Genomic DNA, 24,711 nt, shown 5'->3' with positions numbered 1-24,711 from the left:
ATGGAGATGTAGTGTAGTATTGACTTTGCTGACTGGATAATGATATGCAGAGTGCTGCGCTGCTACAGTAGGTTGAGCCTCATACCAGATGCTCCTTTCACTGCAGTTCATAAGCAGAGAGAGAGGCTGCAGCAATATACGCACTCCTCTTAGCTGCATTAAGTAGTAGGATTCAGGGACTTCGATCATGTACCGTAAAAGAAGCGTATTAGAGATAGATAGCATGTGGAGACTGAGCCTAAGTTTAAACTTCCTTTGTCATTATCTTTGTTTCCATACCCATGTTTGATGCTCTCTGTGTATTTATCTTTTAATTTATTGCAGTTTAATCATTTTCTAATGCAAACTATTCAGATTCATTGACATTCCTCTCCGTATGCTTTACCGCTACTTTTAATTTATAAAAAAAGATATTGTGTGTGTGTGTGTGTGTGTGTGTGTGTGTGTGTGTGTGTGTGTGTGTGTGTGTGTGTGTGTGTGTGTGTGTGTGTGTGTGTGTGTGTGTGTGTGTGTGTGTGTGTGTGTGTGTGTGTGTGTGTGTGTGTGTGTGTGTGTGTGTGTGTGTGTGTGTGTGTGTGTGTGTGTGATGGATTAATGGCTGAATCTAAAAGAAAAAAATGACTTCACTCTCTAAGAACCAGATGGCAGCATCATGCAGAAGGCCAGAACAGGTAGAGCACTAAACCTCAAGGGGGAACTGTTAACCGCTAACTATATAATTTATTGAACGAATGTAATGCAAACATAAAGGACAAAATGCACAGTATGTCTTTTTTTTATCTGCCTTTTAGGCATCCCAGCAGGTCTTGTATGCACTTAGAATAACATATCTCATTGCACATACACAGCACAACAAGTAATAGTGACAAGAAAAATCATCCATGAGAGCTTATGCTCCTATACATTTTACCGTAGGGCATGACAGATGTAAACATCATAGAGCCACACCAGAAGCTATACTAATGACATTACTATTTCCCTGTTCTCGTGTTTAATCATTATGCTATTCAAAGACAAACATGTGGAGGCTTTTCTGAATAAAATCACATTAAGATGATGATACACAAAGTACGTTGAGTCGGGCGTAGTATTGTAGTCTTATGGATGGTTGTGGTGGCTGTTTTGGTGTTTGTATGAACATTGTGCTGCTGGGTTTCGGGGGCCGAACCTTGTTTGGATTCTTTTTTTAATTGTATTTTTTTCGACCCTCCCCATGACATAAGCGAAATCTCCACAGTATCTCAGGGATAATATAACACCAATGATCAGTGCAATGCTGTTAAATCAGAACAATGTAAGATTTAAACCATTATATTTAAAATGTGTTACAATGTTCATAAAGCCACTACATCACAAAATATAACAAATTAGTCCTGTTCACAAAATAATCCAGCTGGGGAACAGCATTTTGATATCCAGGGATATCAAAATGCTGTTTCTTTCCATCCTGATGAATAACTTTATTATAAAGATATACAGTACATATGTATAGAAAATACTAGAGATTTACGCCTTTTTAACACATTTAAGATGCCGAATAAATTCATATTGTCCTAACTACAGGACAATGACTTACTTAAACCAAATTAGAGCCTTTTCGGCGTTTCCCAAAAACGTAAACCTACTTCCTTTCAGCTGAAAACGTTTCCGTTCAGTCCAAAACTGTAATGTTTGGTATCACTAAAGGTTTTTCTTGTCTGTGTTCTTCTCATTTCAGGAAAAAGGAAACATTGCTGTTGTATTTAATGTCGGAACAGATGACATTAATATTGAGGAGACGTCAAAGTTTGTAAATGACGGAAAGTACCATATAGTGAAGTTTACGAGGAGTGGGGGTAATGCCACTCTGCAGGTGGATGACCTGCCAATCATTGAGCGCTACCCCACAGGTGAGTCACACACTCTACCTTTAGTTACATCTCAACCAGAGACTAGCAGGCCGACTAGTGAAGCCTCCTCTGTTAGGATGTCTTTATGTTGACTTGGCATGTGCTTTAATTGCTTTTCATGATTCTGTTTCCAGCAGTTGTTGCGAATAATACCAGTGTTGTTGAGTGGTTGCTGTTTTGTTTTTTTACTCAACTCTGATGTTTATCACTTAATATGAATGAATGCTTTTTAACAACCCAGGTGCTGCACTTAAGCAAACTATAAAATATAAAGTGTATAAACGGACAACCACCCACCTTTTCTAAATGTCTGCATAAACATAAATAATCCACCTACAGTGTATGCTCACAGTACAGTCAAATCAATAGACTATTTACAGACAAATTACCAGTTTTACTGTGGCGAGTAATTGTGTGCCAGTTCAATATTTATTTATCTGCCAATACAGAAGATTGATTGCATTAAGCGATGTGGTGGACAAACCTGTAATAACACAGTCCAACTAAATTAATACCTGAATTAATCTGTTGCTTTATCAGAATTAGATCTTAGATTATCAGCTGCATTTAACCATGCCAATACACATTTTTATCAAACGTATTGATCATTTTCACAGCTTAGACCACAATTACTCCCAGACAACAATAAAGCTGTATCAATTTTCTCTTTTATCAGTGCTACTACTAATAACAATTTTCATTAGTGTCGCACTTTCCATAAACACTGTTTACGTGACATTGGAAGATGAATCATCTCATTACTCGGCTGTGTAATGAGTTATTGATGAAGTATAATGTATGTAATAATTTCCACTTATTATGACTGGAATGCTTGTACTGGCACTTCTGTTTAGTGTCATTACTGGTACAGAGATTAATTTGTCTCAGGAGATTGGATATTCATGTTGGAAAAAAGATATTATTTCATTATATGTCATGGGGAAAATATTGACTAATATACTGTTGGAATTGGAAAAACCCTCAGCAACACTGGTATGTTCCTGTAGAATGTCAAGATGTTAGTTTGATGGCTCTCAAAAGTGATTGCTTGTGTTAACCTTGTTAAGTTTTAAACTGCTTAAAGGCTTTGACAAAACCTAAAGAGTATTAAAGGAGTGTGACTGTTACATGCTCACTGTGAGTAAGACCTACAGCCCCTAATCCAAAACATTTGTAAGATTGTGAGCATGCATAACATGACTGGGCAGCAGGAACATTTTAACCGGCTTTCCCCGTTCGCTTAATGTCTGGTGACCTTTTTAGCTATGACCAGTGCATTCATCCAAATGAAAGAGGGTTTTATGACTGGGACTCAATCCTCGCCGCTTGCCTCAGGTGGAAAAAGAAGCTGATGGCTTTTGACATGTTGTGGACATGGCAGAATGCACAGTAGGGTTAAATTGCTTGCTTGCTACGATCTCAAACAACAAACACCCTCTGTCCCCAAGACGCCTATGAGACATACATATGTGCTGCCCATAAACTAGAGAAAATCGGTGAAAACTACTTTTTATTGGGAGGAGGGAGGCTGATAAAAGGTGCAACACTGGAGATGATAGTGTGTCACTTATTAAAGGTTTTTCTGCAGGGGAAAGTAACCCTAACCCTAACCCACTTGGTAAAACACTATCATTCAAAATCCCTTACAGACAGTAGCTTTCAAAGTTAATAATTTATGGGACGATTTAATGCCTGGCAAAGAGAAATGACAGTACATTTAATAATGGTAGTTAACGTATTGTAAGGGATCAAAATCTATTTTGAATTCTTAGTCAATGTGTCGTGAAATTTAGAAAGCTAAATAATGATGTTGGATTCATTTAAAGTGCTGAGTTATAAAAGCTGCAGGGGAGGAGTGACCACTCTAATACACACCAATCATGCATCAGCGACAATGCCAAGTCCAGCTACCTTATTAGGCTCGTTGCAGACTAATTACATCCAATCACAATTACTCCGCAGTTGCTCCTCTCACCCCCAGCACACAAAGCCATTACTCTCTCAGCTCGCCTGCAGTTTGATTAGTATCCATGTATGCCTCTAACGCACTCATAATAGCAGCCCTCAGCCACTCTTAGGCCACTCTCAGAACAACAGTGATTATAATAAGAGTAGACAGCAGAGATAAAAAATGATGACTGGAGAGTGAGAATGACAGAGAGTAGGAGATTATATGGAAGGGAGCGATCATTCTCAAAGCAAGGAAATAATTGCTTCACCAGGGCCTATATTGCTGCCCTCGTAATCTCATTAAAAAGTCTCGTACTGCATACTTATGGGTCATTAAAAGTCTTTAGCACAATTATCAGAATCTATAAATGCAAAACGCAAACACTGACACATAACTGGCCCTTTATTTGTTGTAGTTTGGTTCTCTTTCCTTTCATTCGTGCCCTGCTTTCGTTCTATGCCACACACAAAAGGCTGGGCAGCAACAAAAAATCATCCCGTTCTCCCGAGTCTTGGCCATGGAAGTAATACCATCACAATGGCGCTGAAAGGCCCGCAGGGTAAGGCGCAGTATCCTATCGGAGCACCCAATGAACACTCGCTGCACATAAAGATAATGGAGAAGTCCCTGGCCTTATTCTTTTACTGTTATCAGAGCGTGGTGCACTTATAGAGCTCACTGTCTCTCCCTCCACTCCCCTTAGCACTCAGTTCCCTCCTTTTCTGTCCTTTTTACCCCTTTCTCTTCACCCCTGCCCCCTCTGTCGATCTCACTCTCTGTTCAGTTTTTTTCACCTTGTGGAGTCAGATTTTTGGATACAAGAGAAGCACGGTTAGCTTTATCCGTGAAAGCTCATCCTATCTGCTCTGGTTTCTACTCTGTTTTATCCATGAGCTTATTCAGCCTATTGTGCTGGCGGTCTGTCATCACTGAGCATGCTTAAAAAATGGTGCATTGCCAGAGCACACAAAAAAAGGAGCAGAATAATAAAAATAATAGCCAGATTTGTGTAGGTTCCTCCTTTTTTCAATCCTCCCGGGTCCATGAACAGAGGAAGCATTTGCATATTTGTTCATTTAATGTGGCGGGTGTCCAAGGGCTTGTAATGAGATAAAGCTCCCACCTTATCTGACCACTTTATTAACAAAAAAGAAAACAAGTGAGTGAGGGCAAAGCGGGTCAGTTGGGACGGCTCAGCTGAATCGCTGCTGTCTGGCGGAGGAGATAAGCCAGGCTGTCCCATACCAAACCAAATCACCACTCAGCAGCAGTCACAGGCTCCGCTCGCAGGCGGGATGAATGGGCCTCTGCTGCTGCATCGAAAGCCCAGGGGATAGCATTGTTTAACACTCGGGTGTCCCACAGTGGGGATCAATACACGATCAGACCTTGATTATATCCACACTTAATTAACCCCAGTATAAGGATAGACTTAGTGTGCCACAGGGTGCAGAGCCAAACGGATAAAGTGCTACTGTCTTTGAAAATGGGGCATGTTTTTGCACAAAAGTAGAGGATTTTGGCACAGTGTCACGCTGTGTATAAGGATAACTGTGTGTGTGTGTTTACTGTCTCTGTGTGCGCCTCCCTGTCTGACACAGCCTTTCTTGTAGTTCCTTTGCCCTTTTCTTCAACAGATTGTCCTTTTGTATGACAGCACCAGCATGTAGAGCAATACACAAACTGTAATTCTACATAAAAACACACCATTTAAAACATGGTTATACAGTTTGGCTGTCAAGGAAGTAAACAAGCTTGTTTATGCTAAAATAATAATGAAATCAGCATAGAAAATGACATTAAAATGAGTTGCTCTTCAGATTAAATTCCTGTGTCCTCACTGTCCTCCCACCAGCTGTAGGCTAAATGTTCTCGGGAGCCCCGTTGCATGCTGACCTCTTCTCAGATGAGGTGTCACAGTAGCAGGAAAGAGAGAGGTGACATAACTAACGACCCATGACTGACAAACGGAGGAGACATAAATTACCAAAGCTTATAAAGACTCCATGAACATAGCAATTATTGGATTTATTCATTAATTTAACACATTCAAATTAAAGAGAGTACTGCTGTGGGTGTCTGCTTGTTTTGTTTATTAGTTTGTGTGTTATACTTGCATCATTCAGTGTTCAGCAGAATAAGGTGGTTGGCTCCAGGAGCCGTTGCATAAGTCAAATACAGTGTGTGTTCACCAGCATGCAGTATGGTGGACCTTACATAAGCTGAAAGCAACTGGAGGCTAGTGTGATTTGTGTCCACCTTCCTGTAAGAAGCTAAAGGGCTCCCAAATATGTAGTTGTAAGAAATCCATTTTGTTTTTAATCAATAAGTCTGGTAATACTCTACATTGTTATTCACATTAACACATACCATTAAATGAACCAAAATAACATGTTACTCTGGCACTACTTTATTTAACTTGTCAATCCCACAGAGACAGTCTTAAATACTCAGTTAAGCATTACACTTATTCATATATTAATCAGTTTCAAATAAATGTTTCTCATATTTGAGTGAGGTTTGCTTAAAACTGCAGTATCCACCCTTTTTTTATTATAGCCTTTGTGATGTACATATTTGTAATCCGGTCTTGTTATTTACATCGTAGAAGTCTGAGAAGTCATGACGGACTGGCATATTGTTGTTTTCCGTCTTTCGCGGGATATAAATATAGACTGTTTCCAACCTTGTCCTTGTTCAACATCAGGCGGTATGAGCGCGACTACAGTTTCATGTCATTTGAAAACTTTTGACAAATTTAGATGGAGATGAGATCCATGTAAAGGTGTCAAAGCTGAGTTTGGGTTGCACTTTGTTTAACATCAAAGCGCCCCTGATGAAGTGACCTGATTAATATAGGAGCACAATTTTGGAAATGTCAAATATAGATGCACCAAGTACTTGAACTGAATGTGCGGCATCACATTAGATAACTGGACATTGTTTCAGAAATGTGGACCACTAAAGAACATTCAAGCATCCGCATCGAAAGACATACAGTGTTACTGTGTGTCTTTGTTGTAATGCAGGATGTATCTGTCGACGTCAATGTTGAGGGAGAAATGTTCCACCTAATCTCCTTCACAAGCCTTTGTGTTACAAACGGGCACAATCAACTGCAGCCAAATTCCATGAGCTGTATAGACAAGCTTTAAACCCCTTTCTGTTAGCTGATCCTCTACAGTAATTCAAGCTGATGCGATTAAAAAATGTCTTTTTATGCGTCTTCTTACCTCTAAGACCTTTCATCAGTCCAACTGTGCATCTGTTACAAGGTTACCTCCTTTCCTTCATGTCTCTGTGACTTTCCCCTCCGAAGCTATTCTCCAATGAATCATTGTTAGCTACCGGATCTTTTATCGGCCAGAACTGAATTAATATAGTTGATGGGACAAACATTGTCAATCTGCCGGAAGAATGGGGCTGACTGAATTCAATCTCTGCAGACAATACCAGGGGGAAAGCACTCCGAGACAGTGCCACTTTGCTGAAAGTCTTCTGTTCTGGAGAGGTTATTGCCCTTGACAAAAGGGTGATGCAGAGTTTGCCCTCATTAATGCTGTGGTGCCCCTCCAATCGTGGAGTTGAGTTTTTTTGTATTTTGGCACATTTTTTGCTTGTTTGAAAAACAGCTTTCCATTGACACCAATGTAATCACTTTGCATTAGTTAGTCAAACTCATGACTTTTCCTTCTTAATGCCTCGTAGCTTTTGTCAAAGCCTTCTTTATTAAATATTTTACAGCGTTTGTACCTACTTTGACATTGTCCTCTGACTTTTTCTCTGAACAGATGCTCTGAATGTATACTGTGATGATTGTTGTATTGCAATAAGCGTATAATTTCTTTCCAATTAGGCTATTTATAAATGGGGTGGGAATTTGTAAAATATTGAAGATAAATTTTCATTTACACCATAAAAGGTTGATTCAACAATACATTTAAATGATGTTCTTTTTGAAAATGTATATAACTAGTTTAAAAACCACTTAAAAAGATATAGAGGGGAAATACAAATGGGATGGATTTTTGGGTAAAGATTTTGTAATGGTAAAATAAATGTGTGATTTGGGTTAACATAGCTCTTGTAACCTAGATGAAACATTTGCGTGCTAGTTCACTTATTTCGATTAATATAGGCCTAATTTGTTGGTTAAAATAAAATAAAATGACTGAAGTTTGTTCAAATAATGTTTAGTAAATACTGTTTTTTGTTAAATATCAAAAGCGTTTTAAATATATAAAATATGTATAAACATTGTGCAGTTGTATAGCTCCAGCATTAAGTATGAACATTTAACCTTTGACCTTACAGATTGTAACCACTGAAATGTCTCTTTAAACTTTAAAGGCAACAATGATAACGAACGCCTGGCGATTGCTAGACAGCGAATCCCATACCGACTTGGTCGAGTAGTTGACGAATGGCTACTCGACAAAGGTAAAATCACTGATTAAAATTTCAAATAAAATAATTTGATCATAACCAAGTTGTAGCATTATATTGTAAATAATAAACCTTAAACAAATAAATGTTCAGTAAAACTTAAAAAAATAAATGATTTGAACAGTTAAATTTACTTTGTAGTGTTTCATACTTTTCATAATAATGTATTTATTTCATAGATTTCAGATTTTTAAATACGTTTTTATTGTCAACTAAGGTTAAAGGGACTGTAAATATGAATTAAATCCACTTACTGAAGTAATATCAGCATTGTTAAAATGTCTATAAATCACTGTAGCATTTTGCTGTAAAATCTAAATGATAAATTTAAAAGTTCTTGTTTAGTCATCCATTAGTTGCTAAGTGTTATTTGAAACACTTTGAAACCTATACAGTACAGTAGAGTACTTTGTGTACTTTGATCTGTTCTGATTAAACTGCTAGCAGATAAATAGAATGCAATATGAATTGGCATCAGAAATCTGAGTCCCTTTAACAGACATTGTAAATATGTGTAGGGCATTAGATCAAGGAACTGTAATATAAAACAAACTGAGTGCATGCTTTGTTTTAATAGATCAATAACTAATTCATATTTTTAACTTACAATGTGAAATAAGCCCTTTCATTTTTTTGTTTATTTGTTTTCTGTTTTGCATTCTTAAAAAATCCTATCATAAAATATCTTTGGGTTTTCCATGTGCCAACCATATCTGTTCAAGTTTAATTTCCCTTGGTTGCTTTTGCTAAAAGGATGAATACCTTCAAATTTCCTGAAGCATGTCAAGCTTCCTGTGAAATTGCATTCAAGAAAAGTCCAATTCTAACAGCCTGTAGCTTTCTCAGAAAGGATTATTTTCCTAAATGCTTGCTTTATAACGAGTTTGTAAATCCTAACATTTGAAGGAAAATGCAGGATAGCATAAGCAAAGCATAAGGGAATATATGCTTTCAGCTTTTGCTGAACAAATGTTTTATAATATTTGTCTAAATTCCAAAGGCAATTTTCCAGCAAACAAAATGTCTTTGAAGTTTTATTTTCAAGTGTAGTTTAATCAAATTGTCATAACATTACTACCTCTTATTAATATATTAGTTAATAATGTTATTTTCATTTTAGATTGGACTGCCCTTTTAGCAAAGCTGCATTGATTCTCTAAATCCTTTCGTTTTTATTTAACGTTTATTCTTTCCTTTTATAGGCATCTCATCATTCTAACTGCAATAAATTACCTGGGTTTGCCTCTACAACCCGTAATTTATTGGTCTCATTAGCCACTGGGCAAATAATCCGTCTTTATCTTTTTTTTTTTCCTGTTCAGTAAAAGTGGCTGAGTCCCAACGTGCTTGTATATGTAACATTGTTTTCCCACAGGGCGGCAGCTAACAATCTTCAACAGCCAAACCACTATACAGATTGGAGGCTGGGAGCGGGACCGGAGTCGATCCTTTCAGGGCCAGCTTTCTGGCCTCTACTATAACGGCTTGAAAGTGTTCAACATGGCCGCGGAGGGGGATCCCAACATTAAGATCCAGGGCAGCGTGCGGCTTGTGGGGGAGTCGCCCTCCTCTATCACCCCGCAGTCAAGCACCACAGCCAATCGCTCAGAGACGTCCACATCCATCATGGAGATCACCACCACCACGGCGTCCAGCAGGCGAGTCAAACAGACAACACCACGAGAGCCTCAGCAGGTAAGATCAATTAAACAATGATTTTTAAGAGACTTTCACTAATGTCAATATTGTCTCAACCTAAACCATCTTGACAAAAAATGCATCATGTTCAGCATATACTCGAGTAATATGATAGATATCTTTTTTATCTATTTGTATAGTGGAGCATTTGCCTTACTTAAATGTGTCAAGCCTTTCTTCTCCTTCAATACTCTGACCTAAAAACTGAGTTGAAATAAGTGCATTGTTCCACCATTGGGAGTAGGACCACAGGCTCAGTGTGGATTGTTTCTCCCTGTGCAATCAGATCTGTGTGTGTGTGTGTGTGTGTGTGTGTGTGTGTGTGTGTGTGTGTGTGTGTGTGTGTGTGTGTGTGTGTGTGTGTGTGTGTGTGTGTGTGTGTGTGAGTGTAAGAGTGATAACCATCATAGGGTCCTCCATCATCTTTATCTGTGCTGAAAGAGCGGTGCAGCATCTGCAGGGGCATATTACTTCTCAGATGTCACAATGTGTGACTAAACAATGCGACACAAAACGTCCTATCGAGTGAAATGGCGATCAGACCGTTCCTAGGTACTCCTTGCCAAGAACCAAAGACATTATAATTCAAATTAATTATTGTATCCTTTAGAAATATCTTTGTGCATCTAAAAACCCATTTTCTAAACTCAGTGTCACCGCTAAGAGTTTTTCTATTTACTTGTGCCGTTGCATTGGGAATTGACTTGTAAAAAATATGCTGACTTCATTAGAACTTAGGAATTCATGCGCACTGAACAGACAATGGTATTGAATCATTTAGGTCACACAGAAAAATTGATTCAGTATTTTTCCGAATAGCAGTAGTAGTAAAGTAGGATATTTCTTTATGTGTTCTTGGTACAAAACTAAAATAGAACTTATATGGCCCACCAGAGACTTCCAGCCTGTACACAAAAGTAAAAAATTTACTCAAGATAGAGAGAGTACTCTAAGTTATGTTATAAAGCAAAAGCTGCTCTCCGATAGCATTCAAAACCTATTAACACAGTTTATTTGTGTAAATAAGGGGCATTGTACATTACATGAAGCTCTGAAATAAGTCTTGATAGAAGGTCCCGAGCTCCTCCAACAATGCAGCATGTTGTAAAACTAATAAATAAAACTAAAATATAGTGCAAAATGAAACAGTGTGGTTTAAGTTAGACTAAAATAGTGCAGGTATTGTGTTAGACCAGTCTATAAGCAGTGCAGATGAAAAATAAATCAACACAATAAGCTCAATTATGCATGGAACGTTGATAGTGATCAAGCATATGCAGGATTCTATTTACATGTAAATAGAATTAAATATACAACAACAAAATGTAAGATTAAAGATTCAATATTGTACAATGAAATACTGTTTGTTCTGCTCATAACTGTTAAGATAACAAATTAAATAAATAGTGAGATGCAACCAGATAAATGTAATTGAATTTGTATGTCATTGAAATCATGAAAGGAAACACATACAAAGTGAATGTGTGACAGAAATGTAAATATGCTGAACTCAGTTCACAGAAAAGCATGCATAGTTATATTCAAACAAATACAATGTTTTGTCCATTACGACCATTTTTAAAGGATTGTCCAATAGGTATAATCGAAAATACATTGCTGTTTTGATTAGTTGGTTTAGAAGTAAGTTCTTCTTTAAACCAATTTTTAGAAAAAAGTCACACCTATTTTCCAACTTCGCAGAAGTAAAGACCCCACATTACTGGCTGTCCCCTAACACCCTCTAAGTTTGACCATTAGAACCGTTTGTGTCTGCTGATGCTGACAAATAATACAATCATAAATATTGATCCAGTGGAACGGGTTTCTCTCAGACTCAGCATGGTTCCTGAACCGTTGCAGGAGCATGTAATGCAAGCGAAATATCACACAATAGACTATAATTACATCCCAGCACCATGTGGTTTTATAAATTGCCACCAAGGAGCCAAGAGATTGGCAGAAAGGAACAAGCTTGATCAGATGGATGCCCGCCTTTTTCAGGAAGGAGGAGAAATAAAGTGATATAAATGACCATGACAATTTAGAAATGCATTGTATTACAGCAGTATTTATTAATATACACACAGCAGATTTTACTTTTGGATATGATCTGGTGTTTGAAAATGTGACAATATACCTTATGTTTACTATATTCTGCTTCAGGAGTTTAATCAATAACAGTTTACCTTGTACCTTCAGCTTTTGGTTTGGATGTAAACACTTGAATTACAGTTAAAATCTTAAGGTTTCTTTGGGAACCTACTTCTGCCTATTGTTTAAAAGTAAGTGGTGTATCAGTTAGGCTTCTAGGAAGTTAAATAGTTATACAGTGATGTTTTTTTGTTGGTAAAAATACATTTAGAAATGTTCTGTCAAGTTAAGTTGCGAGCTCACCTTTAAAGTAAGGGATTGGAAAAAATGAGAATAGCCAAGGCTAACTGTGTAGGTTTAGTTATCTATGCATTCACACAGAAAGAAAGGTCATGGATTATAGAGTTGTGGTGTAATGTAGGCGGAAAGATGAATGAGGCATGCAAAAATGTGTGCATTGGGAGATGTCAATGCTTTCAGTTTGATTCGACGTGACAACCTTCCCATGGAGAGCCATCGCAGTAGGACATTTCTGTCTCAGGACACTACACTTAGAAAGACATCGTGTCTGGCCTCTAAAAAGAGAGGGTGCATTTACTGTCCTTTCCCCTGAATAGTCAGCATTTTAATCATTGTCCAGCTGTTCCGCCTCCACTCTCATGGCAACTGCAATTCAGTGAATGCTTTTATATCCTGTGAGGCTTACATTACTGGGACACGTACATTTTTAGTATGGCAGGCCCAAGGGGAGATGGAATGGCGGTGGTATCATGCTCTAACTGTTGAAGCTTGGTCAGACTGGCGCGCCAGAAAATGTAGATGGTCAAAGCGCCTTGGCAGTTCACTCAACACAAATAAATAGTCACGTTCACTTGTTGTACTTGCCTATTGCTTTAATATCTATATTTAAAGGACTCATGACCATATTTTTTAATAACAGTGGGTCGTATGACTATGTGCAATGTCTAAGGTTTTGCTCATAGTAGCCTGCCAAACAATAGCTAACGACCGGGACTAGCTGGTGAACAAAGGTGGTTATTTAGAAACTAAAGCGACAGAAGTTATTTTGCTTTAGGATGTAGAGAAGATGAGGGAAAATGTACTTGCATTCCTCAAGTTGCAGAAACAGAACAAATGAAGTGGATGGGGCTATTTGAATAAAAAGCTTTTGTGCAAAAAGCGCAATACAAAGCTTTCAAACATTGAAGCAGTAAAGGATTGTTGGCCTCAATCTACACAGCATTGTTAGATGAGAGCTCTTTTGAAAATGTCTTTGTCATTTGACATCTTAGCACCTCACCCATAATATTGCTCTGCTAGCTCATAGCCGCAAGCTAATGTTTGATTGTGGTTTTATACCAAGGGCAGGGTAAGCTATTTGCCCACAAGAAATGTAGATGGATACATGTATGCATACACCCCTGAGTGCAGAATAAGTTATCATAAATATGTTATGGTTTGACAGGGTTTTACAAGAACATGCATTTAAATTTGATGTGTTATATTTCTGTTTATATATTTTACATAAACCCTAGAGATACTTAAACACAGGAAAACAAACTTGAAGAATGTTCACTGTCTTATATTATATTGTCAGTTAAATGAAGTCCACAGTACTAGAGAATACTAAATAAAACATTGTTACATCAATCTTAGGAATCAATTTGCTTACGAGGCCACGTATCCCTAGTCTCTGATATCTGATTACTCTCGATACATGCCTTCAAAAAGTTTGCAGCCAACACCGAGACACTGACGCTGTAGATTTATGGTATGTCTTTTTGCACTCTCGTAGCCCACTCAGAGGGTGAAATCAGTGCTAATCATCGTTAGTTTAACGATGTTGAAGGGTCTGGGGGTACTCTAACTTCTCAGGCGCGCGATCAAAAACTTATCTCAACGCTCCACTGGGGTTATAATGTTATTGAATACTGTAGGCTTTGGCTCATAGGTAACATTAGCTTAATGTCTTTCTTCTCCAACTACTTGGCCGTCCGCTTGTGGTATACTAACACAAGTCTTATCAGGGAATATTTGCACTGTGCGAAAATACCTGGTGAGTCAGGATTGCTAATATCTTAGAAATGTATTGTAAGTCTTATGTAATTATATATAGATCAAGTAATTACTTCCCTGGTTTGATTTCCCCAGTATGTTAACTATGGCTGTCTTTCCCAGGCTTTAGTAACACCTTTAATACAAAAGAGTGGCAACCTTATCTTCTCTAGAGACAGGAGCTTCAGGCAAATTATCATACAGATGTTACCTGATATAATTAAACATGCCTTATGTCCTTTGTTTTAGCATCCTGTAATGTAAATTGCCTTGTTGTTTGCAGTTTGTCCCTCTGACCAGATGTTCTAATTTGATTGGCTGTTCCCCTTCTTCCTTCCCTTTAAGAATCTGGTTTAATGTTTGATCGGGGTCAGATCCTTGTACGACATAGGTTGTGCAGGTTATCTGGCCTCCAGCTGGAATTGATTCTGTTAAATGTTCTGCTCTTTATTAAATAACACAACTTTGATTTGAAGCTTGTAGATTTGTTCTTTTCTTACCAGAAGGTGATTAGGTGTGGAATTTCCACAGCAGTTAATTGTTCAGAATAGTAATTAGCATAACTCCTTTTGTTTAAGATTGAATTGAGGACTTACAACCCACTCAAATAAAGACATTGTAAATGATAGCCAGCAATAGTCTTGAATGTACCTTTATTTGATAAGATACTCTGCACTTGACTTTTGAATTTTAAATATTCTCTGTAGTAGCTATTTCTGCTGTGTGCTCCATGCCCTTCGCGGGGGAGGTAGCTTGCAGTATAGACCTGACTGTCATGTCTTAATGAAGTGTCTGCTCCCTGTAGCGGTGCCTGGTCACATCCAATTAAACCATAATGCACTTGTGTATGCATCCACAAACAATGGACCAGCTACTGTAGACATGCTTAGACGTGCTACTCTCTTCTCTTGCCCGCTGATTTATTTCAACTGTTTATAGCTCAGCTTTGTTTTATTTATCGCTAGGGGAAATTAATGCTTCACCCTAGTAAACTTTCTCTGTGCTAATTGGAGGCAGATTTGAAATATGCATTACTGTATTTTTTTATGTTTTTATGACTTTTTAATACCCTAATTTTACTTGTGGCTAAAGCTGTCAAAATGATGTAGTAAAATAATAAAAGCATAATATTTCCCTTTTAGAATTAGTAAAATAGAAGTGTGTTTAAAGTGGCAGAAAATTGATAGCTTAATTGCTTACTTTAATAACATTTACTATGTTACTTTACATTGTTGGCTGCCAATAGCCTTGCTGTTATTAATCTTTGTCTATGGTGTTCAACAAAACACTGTATTTTAAATGTGTGTGATGTAGTAGAAACTCTTCAGACACATAATTGTAATGTTTGCATTAAATTCTGAAAGCATGGAAGCCATACCAATACACCAACATGATGCTTTTTAAAGGGCTGGTGGACAAAATGAAGGAATGTCGAACTACAGGAAACTAGCCTTTAACACCAGATGATGCTTAATCAAACCACTCAAGGATAAGAGATAGAGCCCAATGTAGCTGTTACCCTCCCAGCTAAAGGAAACAACTAAAGCCTACTGTCTGGAAGAGCCATTGAGGGCTCTTGACAGTGATGGATTTTTACCTGCATTGCTCTGTATTATCAACCCGGGCCAGAACATATACAGTATATAAATCTCACAAGCAGTCATAGTATGAGTCTGACATCCACCACCAGCGCTGTCTGCAGGAACATCCTCTAAAGTTAGTTTGTACTGGCTCGAATATTATGGAGACACAAGAAAAGAAAACTACAGGAGGAAAAGATATATGTGGCTGCGCTTAGGGTATTATCAGTATGAAGAGCTCAACATTTAAACTTCATGTTGATATTAAATCTAGCATCAGTTGAGTTTTTTTCAGTCTGTTTTTTTAGCTATTATCTACCATTTTAATATTCATACTCAACATGAACTGTTAGTTCTGTTTTAAACATAATCAGTAACTGCCACATGACTTTAAAATACCACTTGATTAGTGGCAATATCATCTGTAGATATTTGTTCACAAAACAAATACTGTACATTGGATGCATTTATAATATAAACTGGTAAGTGCTGGAAAATGTCAGACCAATCTGTCCATTATCATTTTCAATGAAAACCAGAAGTGTTAACGTCATGGTGGTGATTGTACAGGAAATGTTAGGGGATCAAAAACATTGGGTTACATTGTGTGGTAACCATGACTGTTGGTTAATTGAGCGTCAATCTATACATAAAATGTAATGCTAATTCCTGCTGTAGTAATGTTATGCTGATTTCTGATCTAGTGACCTTGAGTATCGAATTTTCCAAATATATCAGAAGCATTTTCTTGTATTCAGGCCAATATTGTATTTTTCAAACACAACAGTTATATTTGACCCCTTCTCACATATCATGCTTGCCATATTGTTTTCATAACCTTTTTGCAGAGTGCCATTTCAGTTTTATAGCTTGTTACTGGTGGAAATTCAAGAAATGCAGATTATAGCCCGTCCTCTGGGAGAATGAATGGCCACTATGTCACATCATTGCCTCCAAATAGCCTATTGGCCCGACTATTTCTGTATTAACCCTAGGTGAGGTGGGAGTAATGGCCATTCAGTGGAAGTGAGGAACATTCAAAACACATTGTGTGGACCATTTCATATGCACTCACAGCACATGGTTCAGTTCCGGCTGAACTGGCATGTAGTGGCCCTGTTTGTCTTGGTCCCTGAGTCGAGGGGCAGAAACATGCCTCTCTATAATTCACAGGGATAATCGAAGATTTGACATCCTGCACTGCTACACCTTCAGTGCAGTATTTGGTACCTCGGCGCCTCCCTCTCTCGTTCTTACAAACACTATAATAAACTTAGTGTCAGAGTAATCTTGTGGTGAAAAATCTTCCGCAACTTAGTATCCGATAACTGCTCACTCTGCAGCTTCTCTTCTTTTACAATCATCCATGCACTATGTCTCTTATTGTATCTAGAATTACCTTTAGGCAATGTTCTGATTGTCTTGATAGTGGAAGGGATTATTGTTTTACAAGCTAAGGCTCCAATAAGTCTGCACAACCTAGATTTAATACTAATCCTGCATGCATCTCAGACTGGGGACTTATCTTGGTATTAAGCACTCCTCAGGTAACTGCACACATGCAGTGCAGTTGGTTTAATTGTGCTACACAATTTGCTGCTTGGATATGAGTTCATGGATTATTCAGCCTTTATTAAGTTTTAGATGCATGAGATTTAAAATTACATTTGGACATTGTGCCATGTGATTTAGATTTATATAGAGCAAGATTCTATTTAAACTAACATATTACATACTTATATGTAAAAACATAAAAAGAAAATGTTGGTAACAATGGTCACAAGATTTAGAAAATACCCAGGCTATCTTACAGAAAATGTACTTTACATTTGACATGTAAAGAAGTATCTAGCGTGGACAAATCCAACTCCTTACCCCCAGACTACGTGTTGATTGGTTTTAGTTTCACCCACTGAGAAATGCCCAAATTACGGTTCATGGAACTTGCCCCCAGAATAAAGTCAGACCCTGTGACAGTGACTATACCTTATAACCCAATCACCCAGTTGTGTAACTTACCTTTTCTGTAGCTTTGAGATAGTCTGCCTTTAAGATGATTATCAGTTAAGTTTTGTTTAAATTTGACCAGGATGTTAAGCCCACAGAATGCTTTAAATATTAGAGTAAGTTGTTTTTGATTGACAGGGATATATTAAATTAGTTTAAAAGCTCTTATCATTAGCTAAGAGACGAGAAAAGCACAAGCGTCTTACTAGAAAGCCAGAACTGTGTTCGGAATAGCTGGCATTTAAGATTATCGTTCCTGCTTATTTTATTGCAGAATAAAAAGCATAGATTTACTTTGTTTGTTCATTTCACGGCAATAGAACATTTACCCATCTGTGTTTGTGCTTGTCAGCCATGTACACACCGCTCTCACTGCTGAATTTCATGATCGCTGGTTGTTTTTTTTAAGATAGCTTTTATTGCTTTTTGGTTTTATTGGATGTCGTTGAGACAGAGAGAAGAGATACCAGGCTATCGAGGGAAAATGGTATATCATTTGGCCACTGCTGAACTCAGTACATGGTTAAATGAAATTTGTGCCCAGCCCATCCCCAACAGATTGACCTGCAAGGACCCTCATCCTTTTAAAAGTAAATTGTCATGAAAATAAGTGAAATCATGGAATCACGGAAAGATGAGGTAAAGTACTCATGATGTCCCAACATCAAACTATTCCTCATCCTTTTTTGTTTTCATTTTCAATTCTTCCTTTAGTGTTTGGAACTGGATGGATGGATGGATGGATGGATGGATTGAGGAAGGGAGGGATGGATGGATGGTGTTTGGAACAAGTTGGAAAAGATAAATATTCTTTCTTGGATTTTCTTCATTGCTAACATTTTTTACTTCACTCTAATTTAGTGTGAAAATAAATTAAACCACAAAATAATTAGAATCAAGGAAGTTCTCCTTTGAATAATTACTGACCATAACTTAAAGTTAGTTGTTTCACCATTTCCTTGACAATTGTATTTGTATAAAAACATTTTACAAACTAAGTGTTAATGTTTTCCTCCATTACTTACAGTAGATTGCTGTTCTTGATTGCTTATTTTTACCTGTGTGTGCTCATTATTTGAAAAACGATCGGATCCACAGCTAACAAAGAGCTGACAAGGAAACACGCAGTGTTCCACATTTACTGAGAGAGCGATGCCGTGATGTTAGAGGACTCGTATTTATTCAGGATAGTAAACTGTCTCTTGGACTTAGAGACCTAATGCAGTGTTTAGCCTGAGAGCCGGTGCCCTGTGAGGTTGTGGTGCCTTCAATTATTCAAAGAAAGAAAACATCCTCAGGATAAGATTTCCCCTGCAATGCAGATGTATGCCATTGACCATCACGATACTGAGATACTGTAAGCTGGAGAGAAAAAAAGAGTAATGGCTATCAGATGGCATTGTTCACCAACAGGTAGATTTGTTGATTTTATTTCTGGTTTTATTATATTAATTGTCATGTTTAATTTGATGAAAAGGCCTGGTGTCAACAACTATGTTATTAGATGAGAGCAGGAACAGGTTGCTTGGTGAAATGCAGATGGACGGTTCTCCTGTGCAGCACTTGTGTGTTCTGCTGACCTCCCCATCAGGCCCCTAAAGTGAGGTTTGTGAAGGTGGTCCTGGTGTGTGCTGCCCTAGGCCCCGGTCATGGGTTTGTGCCCACCCAGTGCTGACAGATGGCAGAGGATCTAACGCCGTAGACCCACAGTGGCCCCAGGCCCGCGGCGTTCACTCCCAGCGACAGACCATATCCATCATCTCAGCCTCACCGGGGGCCATTATGGAAGCTGCCCTTCAACATTGTGTTGTACACATACAGAGTCCATGTGACTCACTGATCCATTCCACCTTGGCAGGGGTGAACACATACATGCCAAAGCGTGTTTATGTGTTCACAGGTCTTGCTGAATGTTTACATTTCTTTTGATAGTTGACAGCAAAGTCTTGTTCTGGACATAAGCCAGCTGAAACCTCAGGGTGCCTTGTCTTCCTTGGGTGCTTTACTTCCTGTTTGCTTGTCCGTTACGTTGTTAGAGCCGAGTAAATCATATGTGCTGTCATTATTAAAACAGTCAACAAAGCTTCCTTGCAGGTTTCACACTGCTGGCAGCATTACAGAGGACTACAGATTGTCCCGCTAAGTCTGTTTGGATGACAAAGAATGAAACCTACGCAGTGTGAATGTTGTCTCTCTTTAAAGTGTTGGATTGTGCAAGGAGAAGATACTGACACTGACAGCTTTACAGAATGTTTTATAGACCATATTGTACTGAGGATATTTGCTGTTGTGATTTGTTAAAACACAAAATAGTCCTGGGCCAACTGTTGAGCATAAGACACAATTTGTCATATTGCATTGCTCCCACCTGCACAATTCTACATTCAGCTGGTTTATACATCACAATCATGAACCCTGAGCTGTCATTTTTTTAAAACAATTTTTGCAAAAGCTTGTAGAAAATATAACTGGCTTACAGTATGTCTGTAACAGTGTCAGTATTTATGATACAGGCCCTCCCATTAGCATATTATGTTTGATATGTCATCAAAACAGACAACATATTCTTGTTTTATCTTCATAACTTATTCTGACAATTATGGAAATGTATTTGGTTGCCAAACAGTAGTAGATTGAGTTTACAGATACTAAGATGAAGATCATACTGTTAACATTTAAGATGGCTGATTCGGTTCAGCCATCTCCATCTAATGTAGGATAACATTTAATCACTTCTCATACTATAAAGGCAATTTTAGGGATGGAAGGGGGTATAACGTCATTACCACAGATTAAATTAAGGTAAAACAAATTCCAGGAGGTACAGAAATTAAATAAAGGCTTCTGCATGCCAGCAAATGAAGTCTGTTCATTTGTCAGGCCATTGGACGAGGGAAAGACAAAAATAGAGAAATGGCTTTGGTAAATACGTATAACTTAATGAAAGCATAAAAATGAACAGTGAAACTAAATGTATTAAAAAATAGTTGGACATTTTGGGAAACTTTTTCTTACCTATATTTGCCACGGGTTAGATGTCCAGTTCTCATGTCTGTACCGTGAATATGGAGCTTTAACCAGTTAGCTTAGCTTAGCAAAAAGAATGCAACGGTATTAAAATCTACCTACCAGCACATCTTAAGTTTGACATAATGACTTTTTTCTTTAATCAGTACAACACCCCTTGTGTAAGGACATGTGGTTTTACAAGTGATTCTGGGGTTGCCAGACAACCTGTAGAGACTCTTAGAAGCCACAGTGTGTTTATAAAGATTAAACCCACAAGATGAAACGTTTTCATTAGTGAGCTTTACAATTGCTGGTAGGTGGATTTTGTTAGCTTCTAACAGAGCCAGGCTACCCGTCGTTCCCAAACAAGCAAGATTTCTGGCTCTCACAGACCTGTAACTTCTTCTTTAAGAGGCTCCTCTGCCCTCCACTCGTTACCTGTATTAATGGCACCTTTTTGAACTCGTTATCAGTATAAAAGACACCTGTCCACAACCTCAAACAGTCATACTCCAAACTCCACTATGGCCAAGACCAAAGAGCTGTCAAAGGAGACCAGAGACAAAATTGTAGACCTGCACCAGGCTGGGAAAACTGAATCTGCAATAGGTAAGCAGCTTGGTGTGAAGAAATCAACTGTGGGAGCAATTATTAGAAAATGGAAGACATACAAGACCACTGCTAATCTCCCTCGATCTGGGGCTCCACGCAAGATCTCACCCCGTGAGGTCAAAATGATCACAAGAACGGTGAGCAAAAATCCCAGAACCACACGGGGGGACCTAGTGAATGACCTGCAGAGAGCTGGGACCAAAGTAACAGAGGCTTCCACACTACGCCGCCAGGGACTTAATTCCTGCAGTTCCAGACGTGTCCCCCTGCTTAAGCCAGTACATGTCCAGGCTCGTCTGAAGTTTGCTAGAGGGCATTTGGATGATCCAGAAGAGCATTGGGAGAATGTCATATGGTCAGATGAAACCAAAATAGAACTTTTTGGTAAAAACTCAACTCGTCGTGTTTGGAGGAGAAAGAATGCAGAGTTGCATCCAAAGAACACCATACCTACTGTGAAGCATGGGGGTGGAAACATCATGCTTTGGGGCTGTTTTTCTGCAAAGGGACCAGGACGACTGATCCGTGTAAAGGAAAGAATGAATGGGGCCATGTATCGTGAGATTTTGAGTGAAAACCTCCTTGCATCAGCAAGGGCACTGAAGATGAAGCGTGGCTGGGTCTTTCAGCATGACAATGATCCCAAACACACCGCCAGGGCAACGAAGGAGTGGCTTCGTAAGAAGCATTTCAAGGTCCTGGAGTGGCCTAGCCAGTCTCCAGATCTCAACCCCAAAGAAAATCTTTGGGGTGAGTTGAAAGTCTGTGTTGCCCAGCAACAGCCCCAAAACATCACTGCTTTAGAGGAGATCTGCATGGAGGAATGGGCCAAAATACCAGCAACAGTGTGTGAAAACCTTGTGAAGACTTACAGAAAACGTTTGACCTCTGTCATTGCCAACAAAGGGTATATAACAAAGTATTGAGATAAACTTTTGTTATTGACCAAATACTTATTTTCCACAATAATTTGAAAATTAATTCATTAAAAATCCTACAATGTGATTTCCTGGATTTTTTTTTCTCATTTTGTCTCTCATAGTTGAGGTATACCTATGATAAAAATTACAGACCTCTCTCATCTTTTTAAATGGGAGAACTTGCTCAATTGGTGGCTGACTAAATACTTTTTTGCCCCACTGTATTTAGCATATGGACAAAGAACAATGTTTTCCTCTAGCTGTTTGCAGGAAAGCAAATAAGCATTTTAACCCAAAAATATAGATTTATTCCCTTTATAGATTAATAAGATATAATAAATATGAAAGCATTTTTTTGACAGCCCGAAGCTGAATGACAAGTTAAAATGATATATATAATTTTAAACAAAATCCGTATAATTTAACAGTATTTAAAGGTCCAGTCAAAATTTGAGCTCTCTGCCACAGGAGTGGATTAGTGACAAAAAATCTATTTTTCTTGTGAGACTCCATAATTACTGCCGACTTGGGCTTTACATTATTACGATTCCTTTTCCACCCTGCATTTTATTACTGCGTCTTTTTTTCATGTCCACTGAAGGAGAGCATTGGTCATTAGTTTTGAGCAATAGGCCGTTTGTGACACATCCAGACCTGCGGGACAGGAATCTGATTATGATGACACTCAGTGGGAGGTACAGGCGACCTGGTCTGTTGTTGTAGGGCAAAGCATCTCTCCCTCTTTCCTCTTGTCATGTTTTTGCAAATGTTACACATGGGAATTATGCCCACGCAGATTCATCCCAGCAGTGATGGCATCTATATTAGGATGACAAATTTGTTCCTGTCACCTGATGAGGGACTGGGACTGCATGTCAAGACGCAGGTAAAGTCAGGAAGACGGTGATTTGTGGCCGAGCTGCATATTTTTTCCTCTCTTGCTAGCTTTTTCTCAAAACAGTCACATGCTTAGGTTTTTCTTCTGTTGTTGAAGAAAAGGAACAAGAAAATGAAGAATTACATAGTCGCTCTGAACTGAACTGAACAATTTCCCCCAAAATGACAAGTGTTTGTATGTTAGCATTTAGATAGAAAGCGGCATGATTACAAGCCATTCTCTTGTAATTGATATTCCTCCCTCACTCCCCAGCTTATCCTTAGTGTATGATATTCCTCCAGGGCAGTTCTCTGCTCTCAGGCCAGATTACTACCAAGGCGAGCTACAGACGCACACAGAGCTCCAGATTCGATTTCAGATAACGAAAATATCAGGGCATCCAGAGGGGAAAATGCTTCAATGCAGACAGATTTCATTTATCTGAGAAGTGTGAAAGCAAGGATAAGGGGGAGGGACAAAGTCAACCATGTAATATACTTCCACGGAGCAGTGTTTATGCATAAGCAAGAGAGAGGAGAAATGAAAGAACAAGAGGGGGGAGCGTAGGAGGTAGATGGAGGCAGATAGTGTTATGAATTTCATATTAAGATTTTATCATTTAGAGCATGTAGCTAACAGAAACCATCCAGCCTTCTCCTGTGTAATCTGCTCGAAGCTGTATCCTACAGTACATGGCAGCCGCTCGGCGCAGTCATTCTGCACCGTGAGGTGACTGCAGCCACTCGTCCATATTGTGTTCACATTATTATGTCCTAAGTTATAAATAATAAGCACCCTGCCTAATTAGAAATCCAAATATCAACTGTTATTATTTGTTGCACAGAATGTCTTGAGTCTGGAGTTCAGTGGGGGGATACTCGGCACCCGTCACACATGGTTCACTCTTAGTCAGTGACTGACATGGTGATAGTGTGACGCAGGCTCTGACTGGGAAATGGACCCTTTCCTCCCACGCAGCCAGACTTCTTTCCCAGTTACCTTGGTGCCTGAGCCATATAACGCACTGTGCTTGGTGTTGAATTTTCATTAAGGCCACGCGGGTGACTCTTCTTGGAAAATAAGTTGAACAGGGTCCCGAGGGGGACTCTAGAAACATCTACAAAGCAGCTTAGCAGTGCCTTGAAGCAGCCACATTAAAATGACTCCTCACACAGCAGTGTTCTCAGGTCCCAGAGAGAGGCCGTGTTTAATGAGGTCACAGGCATGTGTACATTTTAAAGCAGCTGTATTTATTTCATATCCATATTCTCATACAATATACCTATTCACTCCTACATCAGCCTACTTGTTCCTTTGCATCACTCTCTCAAATGTAGCCTTTCATTTCACACAGCTGTAGCAAACAAGCAATTGACCTGCCATTTCTCACTTATTCCCGGGCCTTTTTTAAGTATTCATTCCTTTGTCTTTACTCCTTCAAAGAGAAATGAATCAAGACACTGTTACATTAACAACCGTCAAAAACCTTAGTTATACAGTAGCCTCTTTTGCATATAAATACACATTAGAAAACAACCATTTCTGGATGGATTCATTCACACTGTTGACACAGAGA

The 24,711-nt window shown here is 38.6% G+C and overlaps 1 protein-coding gene across 13 annotated transcripts in view; it reads left to right on the top strand.

Annotated features, from left to right (window-relative positions):
* LOC134858721 (neurexin-1a-like) overlaps positions 1-24,711 on the top strand; it is a 221,679-nt gene that overhangs the window by 176,670 nt on the left and 20,298 nt on the right. For 10 of the 13 annotated variants that reach the window (XM_063874765.1, XM_063874764.1, XM_063874769.1 and 7 more), the window contains 3 exons: positions 1,718-1,889; positions 8,191-8,280; positions 9,662-9,981. In XM_063874765.1, coding sequence (XP_063730835.1) covers positions 1,718-1,889; positions 8,191-8,280; positions 9,662-9,981 — 582 coding nt within the window. The remainder of the gene's footprint in view (positions 1-1,717; positions 1,890-8,190; positions 8,281-9,661; positions 9,982-24,711) is intronic. The other 3 variants (XM_063874773.1, XM_063874772.1, XM_063874776.1) reach the window with 1 other exon arrangement.

This window comes from Eleginops maclovinus, chromosome 22, assembly GCF_036324505.1.
Source record: "Eleginops maclovinus isolate JMC-PN-2008 ecotype Puerto Natales chromosome 22, JC_Emac_rtc_rv5, whole genome shotgun sequence".
In the NCBI taxonomy this organism is placed as follows: Eukaryota; Metazoa; Chordata; class Actinopteri; order Perciformes; family Eleginopidae; genus Eleginops; species Eleginops maclovinus.
Note: the sequence above shows the minus strand (reverse complement) of the source record. Positions and strands in the feature narration are given on the sequence as shown.